A 26,905-nucleotide genomic window follows, 5' to 3' on the forward strand; every position below is an offset into this window, starting at 1 on the left:
TCTCAGCATAATTTTTTTTTTTTTTTTTTTTTTTTTTTTTTTTTTTTTTTTTTTTGAGACAGAGTCTTGCTCTGTCGCCCGGGCTGGAGTGCAGTGGCCGGATCTCAGCTCACTGCAAGCTCCGCCTCCTGGGTTTACGCCATTCTCCTGCCTCAGCCTCCCGAGTAGCTAGGACTACAGGCGCCCGCCACCTCGCCCGGCTAGTTTTTTGTATTTTTTAGTAGAGACGGGGTTTCACTGTATTAGCCAGGATGGTCTCGATCTCCTGACCTCGTGATCCACCTGTCTCGGCCTCCCAAAGTGCTGGGATTACAGGCTTGAGCCACTGCGCCTGGCCTCAGCATAATTCTTATAAAAACACATGTGATCTCCCTGCTGATTGTGTCCAACTAATCTTCCAAACCCCAATCCCTTCTACAAAACAACAACTCCTTTCCTTCCTAGGCATAGTTAGTATGGTCAGAATTCTTACACAGAGCTGGGATCATGCCCTGTAGCCTTTCTGTCCAAACAACTTGACCTTACTGTTTTAGCCTAGCCCTCATGTCTGCATGCAGTGGTTGCTGCTGCTTTAATATTTTTAGAGGCCCTAAAAATCACAAACTGTGCTCAATTCACTCTCTACAGTTCTCATAACCTCCAAAATCTATTTTCTTCTTCCCATGTGATGCATATACTTTCTGCTCCCCGGCTCCTTCAGCTATACTCACTCTTTGTTGAGTCTCCCACAATTACCATTGTTCCTGGCCCAGACTTCAATCCAGCCTTCCACATTATTCCAAATACCACACCTGACCCCCATGACTGTATCTCTCTGATCCACCTCATTTCCCCATATTTCCTTCTTTCCTGTTTGCTGGCTATGCTATAGTATCTTCCACACCTGTCATTGAGGCTACGGCTCTGCCCCTCTCCACTACCTCTCAGCAAGCTGAACTAGTTGCCTTAACTCAGGCCCTCCCTCTTACAAAAGGACTACGTGTCAATATTTATGCTGACTCTAAATATGCCTTCCATATTCTGCACCGCCATGCTGTTATATAGGCTGAAAGAGGTTTCCTCACCAGCAAGGGTCCTCCATCATTAATGCCTCTTTAATAAAAACTCTGTTCAAGGCCACTTTACTTCCAAAGGAAACTGGGGTCATTCGCTGCAAAGGCCATCAAAAGGCATCAGATCTCATTGCTCTAGGCAACGCTTATTCTGATAAGGTGGCTAGACAAGCAGCTAGCATTCCAAATTCTGTCCCTCACGGCCAGTTTTTCTCCTTCACGTTGGTCACTCCTACCTACTGCCCCGCTGAAACTTCTACCTATCAATCTCTTCCCACACAAGACAAATGGTTCTTCCAGCCTCACAGGCCCATTCTATTCTGTCGTCATTTCAAACCTCTCCCATGTAGGTTACAAGCCGCTAGCCTGTCTCTTAGAACCTCTCATTTCCTTTCCATCATGGAAATCTATCCTCAAGGAAATCACTTCACAGTGTTCCATCTGCTATTCTACTACCCCTCAGGGATTGTTCAGGGCCCCTCCCTTTCCTACACATCAAGCTCTGGGATTTGCCCCTGCCCAGGACTGGCAAATTGACTTTATTCACATGTCCAGAGTCAAAAAATTAAATTCCTCTTAGTCTGGGTAGACACTTTCACTGGATAGGTAGAGGGCTTTCCTACAAGGTCTGAGAAGGCCACCACGGTAATTTCTTCCCTTCTGTCAAACATAATTCCTCAGTTTGGCCTTCCCAACTCTATACAGTCTGATAGCGGACCGGCCTTTACTAGTCAAATCACCCAAGCAGTTTTTCAGGCTCTTGGTATTCAGTAAGACCTTCATACCCCTTACGGTCCTCAATCTTCAAGAAAGGTAGAACAGACTAATGGTCTTTTAAAAACACACCTCACCAAGCTCAACCACCAACTTAAAAAGGACTGGACAATACTTTTACCACTTGCCCTTCTCAGAATTCAGGCCTGTCCTGAGAATGCTACAGGGTACAGCCCATTTAAGCTCTTGTATAGACGTTCCTTTTTATTAAGCCCCAGTCTCATTCCAGACACCAGACCAACCTAGACTGTGCCCCAAAAACATGTCATCCCTACCATCTTCTGTCTAGTCATACTCCTATTCACTGTTCTCAACGACTCATAAATGCCCTGCTCGTTTATACTGCCAGTTTACACTGTTTCTCCAAGCCATCACAGCTGATATCTCCTAGTGCTATCCCCGAACCACCACTCTTAACTCCCTCTTAAAGTACATAAATAATCTTTGCTGGCAAGGCTATGCTGAACCTCCTTAGACACTGTCTAATTAGATGTCCCAGGTCCTCCCAATTCTTAGTCCTTTAATACCTGTCTTTCTCCTCTTATTCAGACCTGTGTCTTCTGCTTAGTTTTTCAATTCATACAAAGCCGCATCCAGGCCATCACCAGTCATTCCATATGACAAATACTCCTTCTAAAAACCCCACCATATTGCCTCTTACCACAAAATCTTCCTTCAGCTTAATCTTTCCCACTCTGGGTTCCCCTGCCACCCCTAATCCCTGTTGAAGCAGCCCTGAGAAACATCGCCCATTATCTCTCCATACCACCCCCAAAAAATTTTCGCCGCCCCAACACTTCAACACTATTTTGTTTTATTTCTCTTATTAAGAGAATAAATAAGAAGACTTCTTCTAAATAAGAAGACAGGAATGTCAGGCCTCTGAGCCAAAGTTAAGCCATCATATCCCCTGTGACCTGTAGGTACACATCCAGATGGCCAGTTCCTGCCTTAACTGATGACATTCCACCACAAAAGAAGTGAAAATGGTCTGTTCCTGTCTTAACTGATGACATTACCTTGTGAAATTCCTTTTCCTGGCTCTTCCTGGCTCAAAAGCTCCCTCACTGAGCACCTTGTGACCCCCACCCCTGCCTGCCAGAGAACAACCCCCTTTGACTATAATTTTCCTTTACCTACCCAAATCCTATAAAATGGCCCCACCCCATCTCCCTTCACTGACTCTCTTTTCGGACTTAGCTCGCCTGCACCCAGGTGAAATAAACAGCCATGTTGCTCACACAAAGCCTGTTTGGTGGTCTCTTCACATGGACGCGAGTGAAAAACTCAGTGGGTAAGACACAGGCTCTAGAATCAGACATGTCTGTTTTTGAATCCTAGACCTGCCACGTCTGGGCTATATGACATAAAGTAAATTACTTCACCACTTTAAGTCTGAGTTTCCTTTTTAATAAAATGGAAACACTGATCCTAGTTATCTGAGAGGGCTGTTGTAAGGATACAATGGGATAATGACATAAAGCTCCAAGCACAATGTTTGGCACATAATCAGTACTTGAGAAATGGTAGTTATTGTTAGCAATAGAAAATCTAAGCTCCTGAAGAAATATCCAGTTACTATGATACTGCCTTCAGCAGCCAAACACTAATGACTAGTTTAAGTGACACAGTTAAAGTTATGAATTGTGCTTCTAAGTTGCTTAAGCCTATTAACTTACTTGTGAGTTTTAAAACAATTTGTCTTTAACACAAGCAAATGTTCACAGATCTAAGGCCAGACTGACAAATTCCAGATCAAATGTAAGTATACTATACAGGAATACATGGAAATTCAGATTTCAGACAAAATACAAAGATAAAAAATGTACCAGCCAAAAGTATTATTATTTTTGAAGTATTATCACAAAAGTATTATCATTTTTAAAGCAAGAATCATTTTTAAGGTAAGTAATAACTAATAGTGACCTGATTAGTAGTCAGAATTTTCACAGAAGTGCTTGCTAGAGTGTCAGATTCAAAATGTTATCTGTGGAACCTTACCATATATAATGAGCAAAAATGTCTCTGGCAACATTTAATTAAAACTAATTCCTATGCAGGCATCAATTCTGTAACAGAGTTGACCCTTAGCCAACAAATGTAATCAGTGCTATGCTGATAAGTATTTAAAATCCAGCTCCCAAGGGAAGGGAGACCCTCAATTTGTAGTGTTCGCTAGTTTTTATGGGTACAATACTCCACAGTGGCCCATTTCCAGCTAACGATCAGTTCTCAAAAGCCAGCGCTAGCCAAGACCACCATACCACCTAGATATGAAGTTGGCATTCAAAATGGTTAGGCGGTCCACCTGAATAGGGCTGTTTACAAGGAAACCAAGGAATTAGCCCACAAATGAAAAGTAAACATAGGTAAATGATGTATAGATTTTTCTAGGCAAGTGACTGAAGCAAATTCACAATGGGCTAATTACATAGGTATGATTCAGGCTCTGTTTCCCTTTCAACCACATTGCTCTGTCACTGAGAGCTCATCTGCCCTCTGCACTAGTGGTTTCACACACCTCAGTCTTGTAGCAGCTTCTTCTATACAGACCCTCTTGTCTTTTAAGACTGTTGCTACACTGAAGCCTTCACCTGCCCACTTGAGGGCCTCTCAGGTTCTCCCTGAATTCACTCATTAATATCATTCACCAGGAAATAATGGTATTTTTCCCTGACTTTCCTCATAAGATTATTGCAGTTTCCCTTTTATCAGTAAATCTACAAATTATGCTAAAAACTCCTCCAGCTAGTAACAGAGGAATGCTCTCTATGAATAGGAAGAAATTAGTTATCCACTTAACAATTTGCTTACCTGATCTTTTATTTGGGAACAGAAAAACTGAGCTTTTAAGAATATTACCTGGAAGACTGCAGGAAAACCCAAATACATTCCCTCTCTTTTATTTCCAGCTTCGAACTTTAGTCCACCCCCTCGACTATTTTGCTGCAAGAACCCCTAACTCACTAAATTAAAGGATTTTTAAAAGTAAAGTTTTAAATGAAAATAAATTTACATGTATTTCATATTTCTCTGTTAATTTATAATGTTGTACTTCAAACCTGTTTAACTCCCAAAAGACAAGCTGTTGAATGTGATATCCAGCAATTCTATAATCTCTCTGTAGGTTATACTAAAAAAAAAAAAAAATTAAGTTATTTCTATGGCTAAAAAAAATCCATTGCAAGATGACAGAGTTCTGTGGATGGATGGTGGTAATGATAGTAAACAATATGAATATATTTAATGCCCCTGAACTAGACACTTAAAAATGGTGATGATGGTAAACTTTAAGTTATGTGTATTTCAACATAATTTTTTAATTTTATAAAAACATTTTTAAAATAAGAACAAATCCATTAATAAGAAACTCTGCCACTCTGCCCTCCCATGGTTTCAAATAAGAGAATAGATTTTTTAAAAATAATAATAATATTCTTTAATATTGCCTTTGTCTCATTACAGACTTGAGATATAAGGACATCTGGTGATGAGAAAGGCTGCATTTATTCTGCTAGATATCAATGCCATATGCTCACTTTTGTAAGGTCTCCTACATTCATTATAATTAACACCTAGGGCTAATATGAAGAGGTAATTGTTTAATCAAGAAAACAAATGGTCAAAAAGACAAAACATACTGCATTCTTTGCCTCTCACTGGGTCAGGCAGGCCAGAGCAGTCCACTGCAGAATTTGGAATGGCAACTCTCCACCTGGAGCCACTGCTATCACATTCCGTATATTCAAAGTGATAATCTTTCTGCAAACAATCACAAAAACAAGCCTTTGTTAGAGCCAATTCTAACGGGGCAACTGTGCTTTCTCTATCACCCCAAGCCCCTGTTTCCAAGCTGTACCCTCTCCTTGATCCTCCCCCATCCCACCCACACCAAGCAGCTTATTGATCAAAGAGGTATGCTGCTAGACACAGAGTAGGTGCTGAGGAGATGATGCAGGACAGGACAGTCAATGCTGTCAGGTTGTGACCATTATCCTTTCACCTCATCCATCCAGAAAAGCTACAGTACACTTCCCTATCTCTTGCAGGCTTTTTAAGCTCTGAATAACTGATAGATGTGAGTAGGAGAAAGAGCAGAATAACACTAGGAATTTGACTACTGTCACTGTCCCATGTGTTTCAACGAAAGAAACAAGAGAACCATTTCCATTGACCTAATTCTCACTCTGTTTAAAATCTAACAGAAGGCGTAAAAATTAATCATCAAATACTAATAAAAGACTACAAGTTTTTAAAGTAGCTCTCCCAGGCTTAATAAACATGTACCACAGCAGGCTGCCATCAATTACAGACTATTAAAATTGACCATTAATTACAACTGCCAAATTAAAACCAACCCCCAACCCACCTCTCTCCAGCCTTTAGTTGTTTTGAAATTCTCACAATGATCTCCCTTGGTCAGAGCACATTACACATAAGTGATATTTGAACTGAGAGGAACCCAAACAAAATATTATTGGAGCATTTTAAGAATGTGAAAAATTCCAAATCTACCCCAAATTATTTTCAGTTCAATACCTTACTTATTCAATTCAATATCCTGCATGTGGCTATTCTGCTGCATCCACAGTTTTGCCTCCCTCACTGTGTCAATGACAAGTGAGAATAGAAACATCAAGCCACATCACCATGGAGAAATCAGGAATGAGAAGGCCATTGCCCTTGACCTTCTCTGCACAGCACACTTTGCTAACAATGACTCTCCTAATTTTAACATTTTTTGAAATCTAGATAAGCTGAGATTTCCCAAATCATCAAGTCTGGGTTCCCTTTTGTTTAACAGTTCTTCCCTCAGTGCATGTTGCTTCTCTCATAATTACTATAAGCAACAAGAAGAACCCACGCCATTCCTTCGGCACTTTGCTTGGAAATCTGCTCAGCTAAATATCCAAGCTCATCTTCTAAGTTTTGCTTTCCACAAAAACATAGGACCACAATTTTGCTAAGCTTTCTGCCGCTATATTAAAGGGTCACCTTTCCTCCAATTTCCTGGAGGAAATATTGGAATAAATATTTATTTATCTATGAGACATTCCTCTTTTCTTTCTGGGCCCTCACTAGTATCATTTTTAATATTTTTAAAAATATTCTGCTTATGACAATTTATATTCTTTAAGATGATACAGACATTTTCTGCTTCTCACTTCCTCCTGAGCCTTCACGGGCAGTCTCTAAAATCCACATTTCTACCAACAATCTGTTCAAGGCCATCTAGACTTTACTAGCATGCACCTCAAAATTCTCCCAGCCTCTGCCCAGTTTATCCAATTCTAAAGCCACATTCCTACTTGTAGGTGTTTGTTACAACAGCACTTCCCTTCCAGGTACCAAAATCTGTATTCGTTTCCCATAACAGCTGTAATAAATTAGCAGAAACTTAGCAACTTAAAACAACAGAAATATATTCTCTCACAGTTCTGGAGGCTGGAAGTTCAAACGCTGTATTACAAGGCTGATCAAGGTATCGCCAGGCCGTACTCTCTTAGCCAGCTCCAGGGGAGAATCCACTCCTTGGCCCTTCCAGGTTCTGGTGGCTGCCTGCACTTACTGCCTTGTGGCTTCATCACTCCTGTCTCTGCCTCTGCGGTACCATTGCCTTCTCCTCCTCTTGTGAAAGCATTCAGGGCCCATCATAGTAAACTCACTTTCTCAAGATTCTCACTTTAAATCTTCAAAGTCCTATTTTGTCATATAAAAATAATATTTACAGGTTCTGGGGATTAGGACTTGGATTTTTTGGAGGACAGGGGCAGCAGGAAGGAGTCCGACTCAGCCTACCACACCCTCCCATGGCAGAATAGCCTTGACCTGCCATGTATTTGCATAATGACTTTCTTGTTTCTCTTGTTCCTTGTTATTTGTATTAGAATGCATGTCTTGGCTAGGGGCTGTGCCTCAGCCCTGTAATCCCAGCACTTTGGGAGGCCAAGGTGGGCGGATCACTTGAGGTCAGGAGTTTGAGAACAGCCTAGTCAACATGGTGAAATCCCGTCTCTACTAAAAGTACAAAAATTAGCCGGGTGTGGTGGTGTGCGCTTCCCAGCTACTCGGGAGGGTGAGGCATGAGAATCCCTTGAACGCTGGAGGCGGAGGTTGCAGGGAGCCGAGATTGAACCACTGCACTCCAGTCTGGGCAACAGAACTAGACTCTATCTCAAAAATAAAATGAGGCCGGGCGCGGTGGCTCACGCCTGTAATCCCAGCACTTTGGGAGGCCGAGGCGGGCGGATCACAAGGTCAGGAGATCGAGACCATGGTGAAACCCCGTATCTACTAAAAATACAAAAAAAAAAATGAGCCGGGCTCGGTGGCGGGCGCCTGTAGTTCCAGCTACTCGGGAGGCTGAGGCAGGAGAATGGCGTGAACCCAGGAGGCGGAGCTTGCAGTGAGCCAGGATCGCGCCACTGCACTCCAGCCTGGGCAACAGAGTGAGACTCGGTCTCAAAAATAAATAAATAAATAAATAAATAAATAAATAAATAAATAAATAAAATGAAATAAACAAAATAAAATAAAATAAAATAAAAGTCTGTCTTATTTCCATGTTCCACTGAGAAGATTCTGGCCCCTGTATATTAAGTTTAGGTGATTTCTTACCATCCTAGCAAAATAATGATACTGCGAAGTCGTATGAATTTCAAATAAAGCAAGATCTCTGAATAAAACAGGTAAGCTCCAAAAAACTTTCCTCCATCGCTGCCTCTGTTATTCAGCCTGCCAGTTGAGAACAGCAGTCAGAGAATAGCAATCAGAACACGGAAAAGGTATTACGTTTTCTGGCTGTAATGTTGGATGTCATGTGCCAATTAATTTTCCTAAGACTCCTTTATCCTATCTGCCTTCTCTAGATTACTCAAGGACTCTAAAAGGCTATTGTTACTATTGTTACCAAACTCTTAGGAGTTCAGCAGGAAGCTTTAATTTATTTCTTTATAATTTAAAAATACTGAAATGCAAACCTATTTCATGCAAAGGGCAGACCTTGGGGTCAGGGATTTAGATTGCAGCCCAAATCAAATGGGTTTTATTTTAAATTATTTAATAGGCTACTTCATTTGGGCTGGTAACAAATAAAAAAAGAAAAATCTGCTTCTAAAGTCAATCCTTAAATCCACAGAAAGATCTAACAAACACTGTGGTACAGTAAAATTGCTAAAGGTACAATGTATATTTTCCAAATATTCTGAATGGCATTCAGGGTACTGAATAAAGAGAAGTACAGCACATATGCTTTCAGATTTATAGGTAACACCCCAAAACTCTAACCATAGATGCAAATAAACATTGAGCACTTAAAACTGGTCCCTTGGAAATGGAAATTTTCTGGTATTAAAGGATAATTTAAAAGAAAAAGTAGATTATTTCTCATACAAATAGAAAATTAATACATGTCAAAAATGTTGTCATTATTTAGCAAGTCAGTCAGTAAGATGTTATCACCAATTCAAAGGAGAATTCGAAGGACACACCAAAACAGGCAATTAGGAAGGTGAAATGAATTTATTGGGAGATGCAAAACTGGTAAATATCCAGAGGGTAATAATCAATTGCATTTCAAAGGATAAAATACATTTTCATTTCTATGGACAAAAACTATTTGTATTACTATCAGTTACCTACAACACAGCATTCTAAAATAATCCAAAGACAATGAAAGGTGCAGGCTGCTATAGAAACTGATCATTCTGAAAGGTGCACTAAAAAGCACATCCAGTAATCTTTTCCACCTATTTTAGCATGCTTCACAGTTTTTCTTGACAAGCGGAAAATTCTTGACAATTTTCCCTACACTTTAGGGCTTCTGACAGTTTATCAACAAACACATTGATATGAGTCAGAGCACACTCCAAACAACAGAACATCAGCTCACAAGCCACACTCTCCAAATTACAAACTGAAAGAAGTGCCTGGGCCCATGCCAACTCAAAGGATGGCAGTTATTTAGACATTCTGCAAAGCGCAGAATGCTGGGGTGTGGAGACACTGCCCCAAATAATCAAACAGTACAATTCCCTATAAACCTTGCATTGTAAATATATGGAAACCAGGAAACACTCCAAGAAGAAATAGAGCATGGAATTACTCCTGATCACAAAACACTTAAGGGAAAATTACTCTTCCATATAAATCATGGCACACCACACAGACACGAACTTGCACACACTGACATGCACATGCACAAATCAAAGTACAGATGTGAATCCTTGAATAACAAAAATTCAAACTGTGCTTACATCAAAAACACAAAAATTCAGTATACATCCAAGTAAATACTGGATGTCATGGTACCCCCTCAAACACCAAATCATCCACACTACAAAAGCTACATGGTGCTTACTGAAAACACCAGGGAATCACCTCCCAGTTCTGATAACAATACTTACAGTTAAAATATAGACTAGATAATTTTTCAAATAAATCTCACAAATAAAATAATATGTACATATGTTGACATATTGATCATATATTTTTATATATTAACATTAACATATATTGCATATTAGATATGATTTATGCATATAGCAATATATCATTTTTATTTATATCATTCTTTATTTCCCAGCACTTAATTATTAGATAATTATGATGGCCTAATGGCCTAAAGGCTATGGGAGAATTTTTTTTTTATTATTATACATTAAGTTCTAGGGTACATGTGCACAATGTGCAGGTTTGTTACATGTGTATACACGTGCCATGTTGGTGTGCTGCACCCATTAACTCATCATTTACATTAGGTATATCTCCTAATGCTATCCCTCCCCCCTACCCCCTCCCCACAATAGGACCCCGTGTATGATGTTCCCCTTCCTGTGTCCAAGTGATCTCATTGTTCAATTCCCACCTATGAGTGAGAACATGTGGTATTTGGTTTTCTGTTCTTGCAATAGTTTGCTGAGAATGATAGTTTCCAGCGGCATCCATGTCTCTCAAAGGACACGAACTCATCCTTTTTTATGGCTGCATAGTATTCCATCGTGTATATGTGCCACATTTTCTTAATCCAGTCTGTCACTGATGGACATTTGGGTTGATTCCAAGTTTTTGCTATTGTGAATAGTGCCGCAATAAACATACGTGTGCATGTGTCTTTATACCAGCATGACTTATAATCCTTTGGGTATATACCCAGTAATGGGATGGCTGGGTCGAATGGTATTTCTAGTTCTAGATCCTTGAGGAATCACCACACTGTTTTCCACAATGGTTGAACTAGAAATTTTAAGTAAAACATAGTTCCTGTACTCAATAAGCTTATGATTTTGTTGAAGTAGACAACACACACACAAAACTTTATAAGAAAGCATAAAGAGTAAGGGCTCAAAGTGGAACAGTGACATCACAAGTCAGTGTCCAAGTAAAAACTCCCATCAAAATTTCCAATAAAATTCCTTAACTCTCAGATTTTCTAGAAAAATAGGGACCTTTAAATGTTAGAATCGCATTCAGTAGAGTATGTGTGTAAGAGTATACAAAACGTGACCCTATTTTATTATGATTTCAAAGTCAGAAGAAATCTCTGTGAGCTGGAACAGTGAGAAAAGGCTTTGAGGAGAAGACCCTGAAATATAGGAGGATTTGTAACTATTTTAGCACTTACCAGTTCCTTCGAAAACAGCTAGTTTGATAGGATGTGGTAAGCAGCAAGATCAAGCCTGAAGAAACTATGCCTAAAGGTGTGCAGTGAAATACATCAGCCTAGGGTGGATGAATAGGTGAGTGACTGAATGTAGTCTCCTGGTCTTCTGTACTCAGATTTGCTCATATTAGTAAACTGCCAATGAGAAAATCAGCTCCCTGATGCTCCCTGTCTATCTTCTGTAGGCAGTTAAGAGTTGACCGCAGTTAATTATCAAGACACAGCAGATGACCACAAATTCTAGTAAAGAATCAAAAGCAGCAGAGGCAGTAGAAAGCCTCTATCTTCAAGGCAGAGAAAATGCTGGTACCTAGAACACACACAAATGGAAAGGACAAAAAGAAGCAAATGTAATTAATTTTCTTCATTTCATTTTGTTCAAGTAAAATTCCTTCCCTTTGAATTTTTTAATGTGAAATGTTGAGAACAGCGTAACCTTGTATTTGATGAGACCGCAACTCCTCTGGGAGAAAGGCTTCCGAATTTAAGTGCTCAGCAAAGCACTTGGCACACTTATTTGAGAGAGCGAAATGGCAAGAGGAAAAAAGGGAGACAGCACGAGATTGCAGTGGCACTATTATATTAATTCCAATTGCAATGAGTGTGCACGCCTCATTATACTATGTGGAAAGGCCAAAAGCAGAAGAATACTTAATGCAGAAATACATGCAACTTATATGAGCTTCTTTAGCCTACATTATTAAGTACATGAGCACAGAACTGTGCAGCAATATTTATATTCAAGTTTTTCTTTTATAAAAGGAACATGATGCTACCATGGAAACCTGCTAAGTAATATGTATCTGATCTATTTGTGACACATCCTTTTCACTGTGGCCACTGTATTTCTTTTTAGAAATTATTTTGGAAAAAGTTCATATTTTAAACCTGAGTTCAATGTCTATCTTTGTAAACAGGTGCTCAATTCATTTTTGAAATTTTTTATGTTTATTGAGTACCTCCCACATGCCACTGTGTAGACTCTGGGGATATAGCAGTGAACAAAATATCCAATTCTCTGCTCTCCTGGGGCTTACATTCTAGTGTTAATGAAAGTACATAAGGCTTCTTTCTTGGAAAGATCCAGCTTAGACTATTTTCTTTCTATGGCTCTCAATCCCTGCCTGTAAAAGGACAGGTAATGAACTGGTAACAACAAACCTAGATCCCAACCTCACCTCTGCCATTACTAAATTTAAGACTAAGTGACTCAACTAACTCTTTGAACCTCAGGTTCCTTTGAATCTTTGAAAGAAAAAGCTATGCTTCACATCTTATGGTCTATGTTCCATATTTTCACTGTTCTTGGTAAAGAGAAACCAACCACGTTCTGTAATCACATACTTCTCAGGAAATTTTCAAAAAATGAACATTCTAAAACACACCTACCTACGAATAAATGAAAGAAACATTTCTATTTTCTCAAGAAACCTGCAGCTAGACAAGCTACGATAATATTAATATTAGAAATATGAACTAAAACCCTCATCGAAGATAATGAGAAAAATATTTTTAAAACCAGTTTTCTCAGATTGAAAGTATATGTTATTGTATAAGACAGTCTTTAAATACATGCATCATTTTATTATCTAATTACATTTAAACTTATTGAATTAAATATATGTTTATCTCTGCTCCTTGCCAACCTGCAAAAGGATGGAGTTTCTAAAGAGAGCAGAGAGTAAAGGATTAAAAATACCAAAAAGAAGTGAAAACGGCAATAGATGCAGGTGGCAACAATTATTTCTGGAAGATGAAAAGCATAGGTGAGCTCTAATTGACTTATCAAGGCCACAAAAGCTGAAAGCCAAGGATAACAGAGATGGTGATTTGAGCTGCAGAAAAACCTCAGAAATCAGAGGTGAAAAAAAAAATCTATCTAAAAACAGAAAGACTGGTTGAAAATCTGTTTGAGAATTGTTAAAGTATGCCCCCAGCTGACAGACAAAATGGACTCCCTGTGGCTATCTGAGGTGGTCAAAGTTTAAAAAGAACCAGGCAACCACGGCTGCGTGAAGAAGCAGTCACGCATTCTGTGTTCTCAGAAAGATGTAAAAGTGTTAGACGACCTCCCTTTCTACAATCAAGCCAAACCATTTTTTATCGTCAGTGCCGAGATAAACCATGGCTAGAAACCACCACCCAACAAGGCCATTGGAAACAAACACCTGACAGAGACTTCTGATTTGAGGCTTGGAACCAACCAATCAAAGCTCCTCTGCCCAGCCAATCAGGGCTTGGTTGTATCGCGCATCAGAACTCAGCTGCACCACCCAATCAGAAACAAGAGAGTGTCAATCCTTCATTTGCACAAATGAACCTGATGGGGAACCCGTGCAGTGAGTTTTGCTGTAAAACCCTAATCCTACTTTGTTCTCAGGAATTCAACTTCCTTTTCATTAAAGGCTGCATCTCCCTGGTTTGCAAACTCTTCACTGGAATAAACAAACTCTTTCCTCCAAATTCCTTTTCAGAGAACTTATGCTCACAGAATGTAAACCTTTCAGTTTCCCTTTCACCTCATGACAAGAGAAGAGTTATTTCCTCTGGAAAAAAAAAAAATCAACTAGGGAGGTTATAGATTCAGGGACATAAATGGACCTATGTAAACAGCTAAGTAATGAAAGATGAGATCCACCTCGGGCACACATCCCCAACACTGAAACCCCAAGTCCAGCTACCTTCAATACCACTGTCCTTTCTGCTTGAACCACCGCCCCCAAAGACTAGAAGAGCCATCTTCCTGCCCTCCCAAAGGTGCCTTCAGCGGATGTTACACCCTACACTGGTATCCTTTCCCACATCATTTCAGCTGATTTTCACACGTGCTTACCTTAGAATTTAGATTAGCTGGAATGTAACCTTTATCCATAATATGATCATTACTATTGTCATTAAAAACATTAACAATATTTGCATAATTCTGTAAGCTTTCCAAAATAATTTTCATGACATTAACCCACGTGAATTTGTCCACAGTACGGTCCCACATAGTAGGCAAGGGTCATCCTCATGGCTCCTGACCTATCTCAATCTCATCTCCTGCTGTCCAGATGAACACCATCAGCCTAACAGGCCTCTTTGCTTCTGCTCTTGCCCACACCCACTACACTCCACAGCCAGTTCTAAATGGAAGATCTCATTATGTCATCTTTGCTCAATACCCCAGAATGACTTCCCATCGGCCTGAGGATAAAGTCCACAATCCTGCATTGCATAAAAAGCCTTTTTCGATTCATTCTCGATCTGCTGCTTGAAGCTTCATTTCTTAACATTATTCATATATGAAATGTTGAAGCTACAGGATCAAATATGCTATACAATTCCTCGCCTCCAGAGTCCAGCATGTAAGTGACTTTTTCTCTGCCTGGAAGGCTCTTTCTGCCTACATCTTGTAATAGCATGTGGAAATCTGTATAACAAATCACTGTGTAACAGATTCTTTTTCAGGTCCACCCCTACTATTTGCAGGACCAAGGCCAGGAGTATAAATTGATGTGCCTCTTCCTCTTCAATACCTACCCTGCACCCTGAGAGGTCTGCCTCACATACAAGAGGCAACCCCAACCTGCACATCCAACTCTAGTAAGTGTTCGTGCCACAATGGCATGCTCTATTAATACATCAGGAGGATGGACCTGGGAAACCTCACAAAGGCCCTAGAAGCAATCTTGGACCTTTTAGGCAGGTAATTTCAATGTCATGTTAGCAGAGTATGATCAAAAGAAGTTGGGGCATGACATGCAGGTGGCCACAGCTCCCTGGCCCACAGACTGTAAAGCAAGAGGAGGGACACAGTTAGAGGAGGACCCTCTACAGTGGAGACCAAGGCAGGGGCCCCTCTTGCCTGGTCTAAAGGTAGTATTGGTCTCTATTATATGACAACATCCAAACATAAGAATAGCAAGAAAGATAGTTACCACTTTATAAAGTAAAATTTAAAATTTCTTAGAAGGGAGGGAAGATCCCTCCCTCTACCTCTTGAAGGGTCCTCACGTAACTAGGTAATAGTAATTTTCTTTTTTTTTCCAAGCCCAAATTAAAATCGCAATGGTATATGAAAGTATAATTTTCCAAAAAGGGAAAAGGAAAATCCTTGGAAACCCATTTGTTTTGTCTAATTATATATGGTTAAAACTTACCTGTATATAAGCTATAAATTCTTCTAAATTAATCAGGCTGAAACTAAAAGGGCATCTTTGCTTTTGCAAGATTTGAGCAACTACTTACTATTTAATAAGCACCAAGAGAAACTACATCAAAATTTCAGAATATATTATATATACCCCATGATACATCAATTCCACTTCTAGGCATGTAATCCAAGGAAGCCACGTTTGTATCATAGCATTATTTAAAATAGTGAAAACTTTAAAACAATTGTGCAACAATAAGAGACTGGTTAATAAATTAGGGTATACACACATAATGAGTTTTATATAGTCCATTTTAAAATAATATGAAAAAGGTATATTTAATAACAAAATTATTTCTGACATATTTATGTATAAAACACAGGTTATAAAGCAATATATCTGAACTCCTGTAGAGTGAGTGTGTGTGTGTGTGTGTGTGTGTGTGTGTGTGTGTGTGTTGGATGCATGCAAAAAAGGCTATAAGTATATATACTAAAAGATTGACAGTAGTTAACTGAGTGATGTGACTATTTTTATTCTATATAATTTATATTTTCAAAATTTTCTACAGTTAAAATATATTTATTTCCTTCAATTCAGGTAATTTTTTTGCCAAGACATTTAAAAAATTCATATTTCTCCTTACTTTAGGATAAGATACCTGGTGGGACATGAGAAAATTCAAAGGATACCACTGAAGGATTATTCCATAACATTCATTAGCTCCTCAGTCTAAATCACTTTCTCTGATGGGTGGCATTCACCTAGCAAGGCTTTAAAGTCAAGGTCATAAGTAAGACACAGGTCAGATAAGTTCTGAAGAAAGGAATATGGAAGGGAAAATTCAACACTTAAGTACTTTTGAAATGAGCAGATACAAGAAGGATTCTGCTACAGAGTGGATAAAGAAAAGTGGGAATAGTCAAATGAGAGAAAACAGAACAAAAAGATGATGGAGCACCAACAGCACACTTTGCTGATTTCAAAATTTGGCTTCAGAAGGGGCAACTCCACATCTGAATTCAGCTAAGCCACTGGCAGATCTCAGACAGAAAAAAAATTATAAAAATTCAATTTAAACGTAAAAGCTAATTCTTGCCAATGCTGCCACTTGAAATTGAGCTTTACTTTGTACAGAAATAGCATAGGTGATAAGTGGCTTTGAACATTAAGACATCCAAAATTATGTTTTTGTTTGCAAATTGTGAGATAAATAAAAATAAGTGAGTTAAGTTCTTTTGCATTCAACTGACCCTGTAAGAATATCTTAAAATCAATAACTTTTTTAAAAAAAATAATATAACCCTAATAATACCTCTGTCATAACTATACTTTCTAAAATTAACCTTAAAACATCTATTAAAAGGTTTTCTTCTTAACCATAAACATTAGACACCTGCTGTTCTGTCTGCCTGGCATGGCTTCCTATTCCTTTAGGTAATAGCATGTCCCCTGCTCTCATTACACTTTGCAGTTCTGAGTGGGCCAATCCCTGGCCAGGCCCTAATATGGACATGCTATCTGGACAGTCACAATAAACTATTCACAGTGGTGCTAACCAAGATGAAGAAAGTCCACTATAGTTTCTTGTTCCTCTTTTGCCCAAAATATAAAAGCAAGATTCTGCAAAATAAATAATAGCAGGTAGTCTGGAGAAGAAAGTGAGAACTTTCTAACAGCTAATACAATGGTAGGGAGTTACCTGGCTTCTTTTCTTTCCTTTTTCTCCGTGAGCTGAAGGTGGGCCAAATCAGAGAATTGCACAGTGGGTGCAGAATGCCAAAAACTACAAGAGAGGCCCATTTTTCTGGCCAGAGGAACAAGAAAAAAGATCCCTGTGGTTGGAGTATTGGGAGAGGGGAAATGGGATCAGAAAGTGAGAGGCAGATCCATGTGCTTTTTTATGTTAATGTTCTTTTTCTCTTCCAGTCTTTCCCCAAGGCCAGCACCAGTTTGGAACAGCACCGATGCCACCACAACAATGCAAACACCTAATACCCCAAGAGAAAACCTCTCTCTACATAAAATAACTAGAACAGGGACTTCAGCTGTGCAAAGGGTTTAAGAGAAAATCCTTATTATTTTTTTTCTTCCTTCTTTGTCTTGTCACTTCATCCCAGTCAAGTGGAATTGCACAAAAACATGCAAGCTAAAACTATACAATAATCCATCTTTCTGGCCAGAGGAAATATAAAAAGCAGTCCTGAGAAAATATTCAGAGAGTAATGGAGAAGAGAAACCTCTGGTTCAGTCTATGAAGTGACAGTGCCAGGCTCACCTTCAGACTGTGCAAATATGGAATATACTCAAAGAAGTATAGCGAAAGCATGGAGAGCTGAACCACAACATAAACCACTATCTGAACTAAACCCTGAGTATTGAGCAAGGGGCAGATGATCCTACCCCTCAACTCCCCTCTCCACACACACAAAAGATAAAAATAGCCAAAGCTTTGAAAACTGAATAGACACTGGAAGGAACCACCACACACAAAAGGTGAGAAAAAACATGCGGTCTGAACCTAACCAGGTCAACTGCCTGCTAAAACAAACCAACCAAACGTCTACAGAGGATTTTACAAGGATCTAGAGATTTACAACAAATATTAAAAATATCCAGAATATAATCAAAACTCACTTGGATATACAAAGAACAAGGAAAATCTGACTAATGCTCCAGAGAAAAGACAATCAACATACAACACCACCAAAATGTCATAAATATTAGATTCTCTAAAAATGCAGAGCATCTAGTACAACCATCATGCATAACGTTAAGGCACTCTAGGGCCTGGGGTCCTCAGAACTGCCCTGCATAAGTTCTGTGTTTTCAAGTTTAAACTGTGTGAGTCAGGTTGCTGGCACTGCAACTATAGGTGCTAACAGATACTTGAGATAGGCAATCATTCTATAATGCCAACTCATATTTATGTATGTCTCAAATCTCAGTCAAGGTTGATGAATGTGGTGGTGATGATAGCTGCCACTCATTATTGATACATATCAGTCATTGTGCTAAGTTCCCAATATCTTAGTGCTGCCCACCACCTTATAAGGCAGAGTTTTTAAAGATAAGGAAACCAACAAAGATTTAAGTAACCTCCCAATATCATACAGCTGATTTATAGGGGTTCTGGGAATAGAACCTAAGTGCCTAACTCCAAAGCCTGTCCTCATGACCATTATAGTTCCCTTGCTGGATCCTAAGAGCTAATGTTAAATCTAAAAACTTCATAAACATAAATCAAAATAAAAGCTGATGCCTCACTATTCCTCCCTGTATATCACAGAAAGCAGAATTTAGTTAGCAATATCCCCTTTCACCCAATCTCTCCCTGTACCTCTCGATATCATGTCTCTCCCCATATCATACCTCTCCCTGTACTCTCAATACCATAACACCACCCTGTCTCCTGGGGAATCAATAACCTCAAAGTAAATTTAAAAATAATTCTTCACAAGTTATCTGTTCCAAAATATCTTTACTTTCAACCACATTTCTTCTAATTCCTCAGCTTTGTCTGTTTTCCTATGTCAGTTTTAAAACAATATTTGATATTTTGTTTTCTGATTACAAAGCAATACATATTCTGTATGAAGATTTTAGAAAATAGGGAAGCACAAAAAAACCTATCATAATATCATCAACCAAAAATAACCACTGTTAGGATGTCAATCATTTTTCTAAGCACATTTATTTAAAAAATTAAGATACCATTTATCATATCAAGTTTATATTTTACAAGTAATAAGTATTAATATTTACTTGAGAAAATTAGAAAATAATGATAAGGATGGCTTTTCTATGGCATTCTCTTTATTAATATTTTTAAAAGTTATATATTAATATGTCATGGTCACTTCCTCACATGGTTTGGCTCTGTGTCCCCAAATTTCACCTTTAATTGTAATCCCCATAATTTCCACCTGTCAAGGGTGGGACCAGGTGGAGATAACTAAATCATGGGAGCAGTTTCCCCATGCTCTTGTGATAGTGAGTGAGTCTCATGAGGTCTGATGGTTTTATAAGCATCTGGCATTTCCACTGCTTGCAGTCATTCTCTCTCCCGCCACCCTGTGAAGAGGAGGCCTCCCCAGCCATGACTGTAAGTTTCCTGAGGCCTCCCCAGCCATGCGGAACTGTCAATCAATTAAACCTCTTTCCTTTAAAAATTACCCAGTTTCAGGTATTTCTTCATAGCAACATGAGAACAGACTAATACACTTCCAGTAAGAAAATTAAACATTTATCTGTTCACAAAATATAATACACATCTCTGCATCTAGGAATAAATTAAGAAAAAATATAAGGCACACTGGTTGGGAACTATGAAGCCTATTTGCCTTACTCTTTTCACCAGTACCTATGGATATCTTTCCTTTGTGGGAAAAATAATGGAACATTTTCTCAGTGCTCTCAGACCCTTCTCCATGATTCACTGCAGAAACTTCAAGCAGGCAGATTATTTATAGTCTAAGAAGGAGTCTGAGGCAAGAACTTGATTCTCATCCCAGCACCATCATTTTTCCAACTGTGTGCCTTAGGAAGGGCACTCAGTACCTCTGAACCTCAATTTCCTTGTCTGTCTGTAATAAGATTGTAATGTCTTACACCTCTTTATCTTGTAAGGCTATAGGAATAAATACACATGGTAATATTTAGGCTTCAGTGCCAGGAAAACTCTTACTCAATTATTGTATTTCAGGTCATAAACTATACTAGACACCAGAAAATAATGACTGTAACTGTATATTTTCTGATTTGATCCTTGTGGCAACACTGTGAGGCAGGTACTGACACATTTCTTCAATTCTGAAGTGCAGATTTGAAGACTTTTGAAATGACATCAAAAGAAACTTGTCACTAGCTTTGCAGAATAAGTGTCAGAGCCCATGTCTATGCAAATTTAATAGGCCAACTATACACTCATTTTGTTAGCACTTTGGTTACCTGTATCACAAGAGTTGGATTTATCTTTAACTTTCTGTTTATAGCAACTGAATAAAGATTGCACAATCATGCAGCAAAGAGACCAAAAGTTAGTGTGTACAAAAATTACCTCTGCCACAAGAGGTAATATAATTAACAGGACAGAAGTTGCCAACTCCCCAAGAAAAGACCACGTTAAGTTTAAAAGCTAACATACAACCACTTCATGCATCTTGAAGGACTGTCACTCAGATACTATCAAACACTTCTGAATAACTCCAAAGAGACAGAGGTTAGCTACAGGTGACAGAATCATAAGTGTAACCCAGTAGAACAAAGAAGCTCTTAGGGGTATTAATAAAAAGAGCTCAAATTATTCACAGTAGGGAAATATAAATTAAAACCTAACAAACAAAATCAACAGGAAATGTGAGACACCAGTCCAGCCTTAACTTATGGGATGCTGTTAAAACTAATGGATTAAGTACCTTAATTGGCAGATGCCTAAACCCAACTGAGCCAGAGCATGAGTTCACAAAAGACTTGACATGGGTAAAGCCATAATGTGGAGAGAATGCAAAACAGGGTGTAGAGTAATAAAAGAAGAAAATTGGGGGATACTAATATGGAAGGCAAGACAGAGGTAGTATCAGGTCAAGCCAATGCGAGCTAGGATCCCAAGCACAGGTTTAGAAAAGAAACATGTCACCCAATCTCACAAACTTCCCATGGACAGAAGTAACTCATGAGACTCCCAGGGGTATCCAAGGGAGAGAATACAATCATGGGTTCTTAGTTTCTGTTTCTGGTTGGGCCACTAAAGCCCCTTCCTCATCCCTCTTTTCCACTTATCACTAAAGACAGAAACTGAAAATCATGGTTTCAGGCTGCTAAAAGCCTAAAACAAAACAAAACAGAACAACAGCAAACTAAGGCAGGCTGGACAAGCTTGCTAGATATTCCAGGCGAAGGCACAGACTTGGTCTTTGACAGAAATATTAAAGAAGAAATTATACAAAATTAAGTGGATACACTTATACTATTGTCAGTTGGAAAAAATTGGTTGGTGGCAATTTCTCTCACTTACCAAAAAAGGTAATAAAACTCTGGTATATTTTAGAATAAATGGTGCCTTAGAATTGAGGAAATATGGTATTGAGACAAATCTGAGATTCCAGGTTTCTGACATCAAACATTATGGGTGAGGCAAAGCCAAGTGCCAAAAATAGCACAAGCACAATTCTGTCTTTGCTATATTACAGTTACTAACCTTAGCAATTCACTTACTAACATACATTAGAGGCAGTTCCCTCTTTTATTACTTGCTTTTAGTACTTCAGCACTTCCTATCTCAGCTGGATCCCCATCCACTTTCTGCAGTCTTTATGGACACCTTCCCTAGTCAGTTCACCTTCCCACTCTCCTCATGACAAATCTAAAATTTTTTCAAGCTCAGTCCCTTCGCTCTCAACAAATAACCTTGCATTCTACCTTGACAAGAACATAAAAGCTCTCTAGGCATTAGTTTCCTCAAATTGTCTCCCATCTTCTGTGTTTGGGCATGCACAGACTGACATGCATGCCTCCTTCCTGTGGGTCTCAAGTACTAATGGATCCTTCCTACTTTCCAAAACAAGCATCTCTGCCTGTTCTTCCAATCTCATCTTCTCCTTAAATGTGTTCCATTCATTCCATTAATTATTCTGCCTCTTTCTTGCTTTGGTAATGCCTATCTCTCATCTGGCGCTCCCCTCAACAAATAAATGATTAACATTTCCCCCATTATTAAGAAAATAAAACAGCATCTCCACTGATCCTGCATGTTGGTGGCTCACCATTTGCTCTCCAGATCCATTCTCCAAGGCAGGCCTGGAGAGGTTGACCTTTCTGGACTGTATCACTCAGACCCCTTTGCCCTTGGATTCTGGGTGTTCATCAGATGGGAGGCATCAGCAGGAGATTAGAGAGAGTTCTCTATCTCCTTTCTGCCTTCCACAGCCACTGAGCTTCCAGAACACCATTTCCTCCACTTGAGGAAGGGTCAGACTTACAAGTGCTAACCAGTTGCTACTAGCTCTTCATGCTTCTGTTGTTGGTTCCCTTAAATTGGTCCATACCTCCATAAAAATTTCTTCATTAAACTCTATTCAGTTGAACTTTTGCATAAGCCATCTGTTTCCTGTTAGGACTCTGTGATACATCTTATGCCCCTCTCTAGCTCCTTTCCATTTCTTCCCGGCTATGCTTCCTGAAAAACTAGTCTGGACTCACTAACTGCCATTATCATCTCTCATCTATACTTCAACTAACTGTGATCTGGCTTCTGTCCCCCCATGAATCCACTAAACTGATCTGTCTACTGCGGTATTCTAGACCACTTATGACCTGGTCCTGACTACCATCCAGCTATATCTCCCACCATCTGCCATTAAACCATGTGCTCAAAACACAACAAATGTTTCTAGCTGTCTTGGAGGATCTTACATGGTTCCCTCCACTTGGAGAATCCGTCTCTGCTTCAGGCACCTAATGAACCCCTAGTCATGTGCAAGCCTCAACTCAGAAAGCACGTCTTTCTGGGAATACTTACTTCCCTTATTCTCCCATTCTCCACCAACTAGAATTAATTGTTCCACATGTGTAGTCCCAGCTCCTGTATACAACTCATACTCATCACTTTACAATATCATTGTGATTTACATTGTCATCCCACCAAATAGTTATGTCTTCCAGAGCAGAATGAGACCAGACTCCCCAGAAAATAGGTCCGGAGGCAAAATCTTATGTGATAACACCTTTTTGGGAAGTGCAATTCCGAGGATCCAGAAGCAAAGCAGGAAAGAAGAGAGAGCAAGCGTAAGAGTGGCACTGAGGCTGGGCGCAGTGGCTCATGCCTGTAATCCCAGCACTTTGGGAGGCGAGGTCAGGAGTTCAAGACCAGCCTGGCCAACATGGCAAAAGCCCATCTCTACTAAAAAAAAATACAAATATTAGTCAGGTATGGTGGCACGTGTCTGTAATCCCAGCTAGTTGGAGACTGAAGCACAAGAATCACTTGAACCCAGGAGGCAGAGGTTGCAGTGAGCCACGATCGCAACATTGCACTCTAGCATTGGCAACAAAGTAAGACTCTGTCTACAAAAAGAGAGAGAGAGAGAGAGAGAGAGAGGCACCGAGCTGGCCACAGCTTCCTTATAAAGTGATTGTTCAGATTTGCAGAATTGCAGAATGTCTTCAGAGAGAAGGTATAAAACTACTGAGTCTCTGAACAGCCAATCTAGGAGTAGGAAGAAGAAAAACTTTACCCACCAACTCCCTTTTCTCATTGGTCAATGTTTGGCCACATGGGATGTTAACTCCTTGGAACTACCAGGTTGCATATGTGAGCACTGAACAGGTCCCACAGTGTTTTAGTGGCAACAGGGAAATCTGAGGACAAGAGGCACATGGCATGGACATGAAGCAAGATGCTGTTGGGTTCTTCCTTCAAGCAACATGAAGGACTGCTCCTGCAGCAACCCAACAATTATGGGAAGCAGAAGTAGTCAGACAGCAAGAAAAGATCTGCCATGATGTATAAACCAAATGTCGCCAAAACCTAGAATAGTTCTAGAAAAAAATAACAGGAACTTGGGAAATATTGACTAACTTATTAGAAGAATAAGTTGATTCTTGTCTAAATGACACATCTCAATTGAGAGGTTCTAAATGGGTAAATCCATATAGTATTAGTATCTTAATGGTACAAAGTTGCAGCAAATTCTGAGGCTCGTGAGCCGTTTTAATTCAAAAGTTAGAAGAAGGAGTCCAAAGGGTGGCAATAAGTTCAACATTTTTATTATATCTTCCCTTTTAGAAAGAGAACTAAGACTGGCCCGGCACGGTGGCTCACGCCTGTAATCCCAGCACTTTGGGAGGCCACAGCGGGTGGATCACCTGAGATAAGGAGTTCAAGACCAGCTTGACGAACATGGTGAAACCCCATCTCTACTAAATACAAAAAATTAGCCTGGCATGGTGGCGCACACCTGTAATCCCAGCTACTTGGGAGGCTGAGGCAGGAGAATCGCTTGAACCCAGGAGGTGGAGATTGCAGTGAGCCAAGATTATGCCATTGCACTCCAGCCTGGGCAACAAGAGCAAAACTCTGTCTCAAAAAAGAAAAGAAAGAGACAAGCCTAATGCCTAAGGTTATTTTATTTACCAATCAGTGTTTCTCAATTATTTGGATGGGACAATCTTCATTGTGCAACACTGTCCCCACCTGCCTGATCCAAATTAATGTTCTAGTTTACAAATGAGAAATATTGCCATTCAACTAAAATGACTTTTTCTAACAGTAATATAATGCTGTAGAAATGAATAATTAGGAAATGGACTCAAGGGTCTCAAGTTCTACTCCATATTTATGAGACGCAACTAATCAAACGTTCATCCTTGAAACCAAAACAAGCATTCTCTAAAGAACCAAAGGAGCTCTCCAACAATGTTAATGCTTACACTCCCCCTCCCCCATCCCACATACTTTACATCTGCCTCACTAGCATCTACGGAAGCCCAAACATATTTCAGTGGATAATTTTGGACAATCTGGACAAAAGAATACAAAGAACTCCCACAGCCCCAATTTAGACAAGAAACAAGGAACCTAAATCAATTGTGGTCATGGTTACCTAGCCACATGTTTAGGCAAATAAGGTAGGATCAGCAATTAGTTATTTCAACCTTAAAGCAGAAAAATTAGCCTTTGTTCACAACTCAATTTGTGAATAATCAGGTCTGTCAGAGTTCTTGCTAATAATGAGTGAAAAAGTTACGTATATGCAACTTCTACACCCTGGGTTTAATTCAGTCCCCCATAGGAAAGATTATGGTAGCCAAAGAAATAATTGTAAATACATGGTTTCCTTCAACAAAAACTGGAACATTCAGTGCAGAGAAAATCAAACAAACACATAAGGAGAAGCATTTTAACGAAAACGTTAAGGGACGTATTTACTTTTAAATTTGATTATCAATGGTTTCCACGGTATCAACTATGAGTCAAATAGTTAAGAACAAATGTAAACATAAGCCTTTATTGAAAGATTGCAAAGCCTTTATTAAAACAGTATGTCATCTAATGATGTGATACTACAGAAAAATTTTGAATACCCCTTTGAGTTCATTATGATGAGGTTTGGGTTCTCAATAATGGAACCCAGGAACAAGGCCATGACCCTAGAGGAGAATGCATGCTCATCACAGCTCACCTTCCCTAGGAGTAGAGGCTTCTCTGCAGCAGGGTGTTTGTTTTAGCCAGCTCAGGCTGCTATAATAAAATATCATAGACTGGATCGCTTAAACAACGGAAATCCATTTATCACAGTCTAGAGGCTGGGAAGTCACTTGGTTCCTGGTGAGGGCTCTCTTCCTGGCTTGCAGAAGGCTGCCTTCTCCCTCCCCATGGCTTCACATGGCGTTTCCTGGGAGCATGAGGAAGAAAGATCACTCTTCCTCGTTTATTAAGGCCACTAGTCCCATCAGGAGGGCTGCTCTCTGATGACCTTATCTAAGCCTAATCACCTCTCTAAAGCCCATTGCAGGTTAGGGCTTCCACATAGGAATTTGGAGGGGACACAAACACTCAGTCCCTTACCATGCTGCTCTCTGGTATTAGGAGGAAGAGACCAACTATTTGAGTTCTGAAGGTTCTTCTGGGAATTTCAAAGGAAACTGTTATCTTTTTGATATAATATTTCAATCAAGAGGCAAAATTGTGCAGCCGATGAAAGTACAGAACTCTGAAAGTAGGCCTGGTTTGATTCATGAGCAAGTTGCTTAATTTTTTGTTATCTGTAGAGAAGAGTTAATAATAGCAACTTCCTCAAAGGCTGTTGTGAAAATTAAATGAGTTAATGTGAATATGAAAGTACAGTAGCCCTCTTTATCCATGGATTCTGCATCCTTAGATTCAACCAACCACAGATTAAGAATTCAAGGTATTGAGCTAGCAGTTACTCTTCTCTGAAAGATTTAAAAAAAAATGGGTGAGAGATTATTATTTTCTGAGGACCACAAGATCACATGGAACAAAGAGCAAAGTTAGAGAAATAGTTAGTAGGCCAAGAGCCTTATTTCAGCTTAAACTTATACAGTTTGTGATTCTCATCATAAAATATTCCTTTCTTCAGTGTTCACAGAAAAGAAGCAATAAGCTCTCCAACTGCTAACTACAAGAATTTATTTAATCTCCCTGGGATATATGTTTCAACTGCAAAGCATCTTATGGCCACAAAGTTTGGAAAGCAGGTCTGTCAAAGAAACCTGGGTTTGTTCCTTTAATCTATATGGTATGTTTGCCACTAAAAAAC

General features: G+C 39.4%; 1 protein-coding gene across 5 annotated transcripts in view; it reads right to left on the reverse strand.

Moving 5' to 3' along the window:
- The window catches only part of ELAPOR2 (endosome-lysosome associated apoptosis and autophagy regulator family member 2), a 176,300-nt gene that overhangs the window by 90,184 nt on the left and 59,211 nt on the right, over nt 1–26,905 (reverse strand). For 3 of the 5 annotated variants that reach the window (XM_071094762.1, XM_024790942.2, XM_024790941.2), the window contains exon 2: nt 5,468–5,588. The exons of 1 other annotated variant lie outside the window; for it this stretch is intronic. In XM_071094762.1, coding sequence (XP_070950863.1) covers nt 5,468–5,588 — 121 coding nt within the window. Of the gene's footprint in view, nt 1–5,467; nt 5,589–11,448; nt 11,798–26,905 lie in introns of all 5 variants that reach the window. One more of the 5 variants, XM_024790944.2, reaches the window with a different exon arrangement.

The sequence above is a fragment of the Macaca nemestrina genome, chromosome 4, assembly GCF_043159975.1.
Source record: "Macaca nemestrina isolate mMacNem1 chromosome 4, mMacNem.hap1, whole genome shotgun sequence".
Lineage (NCBI taxonomy): Eukaryota > Metazoa > Chordata > Mammalia > Primates > Cercopithecidae > Macaca > Macaca nemestrina.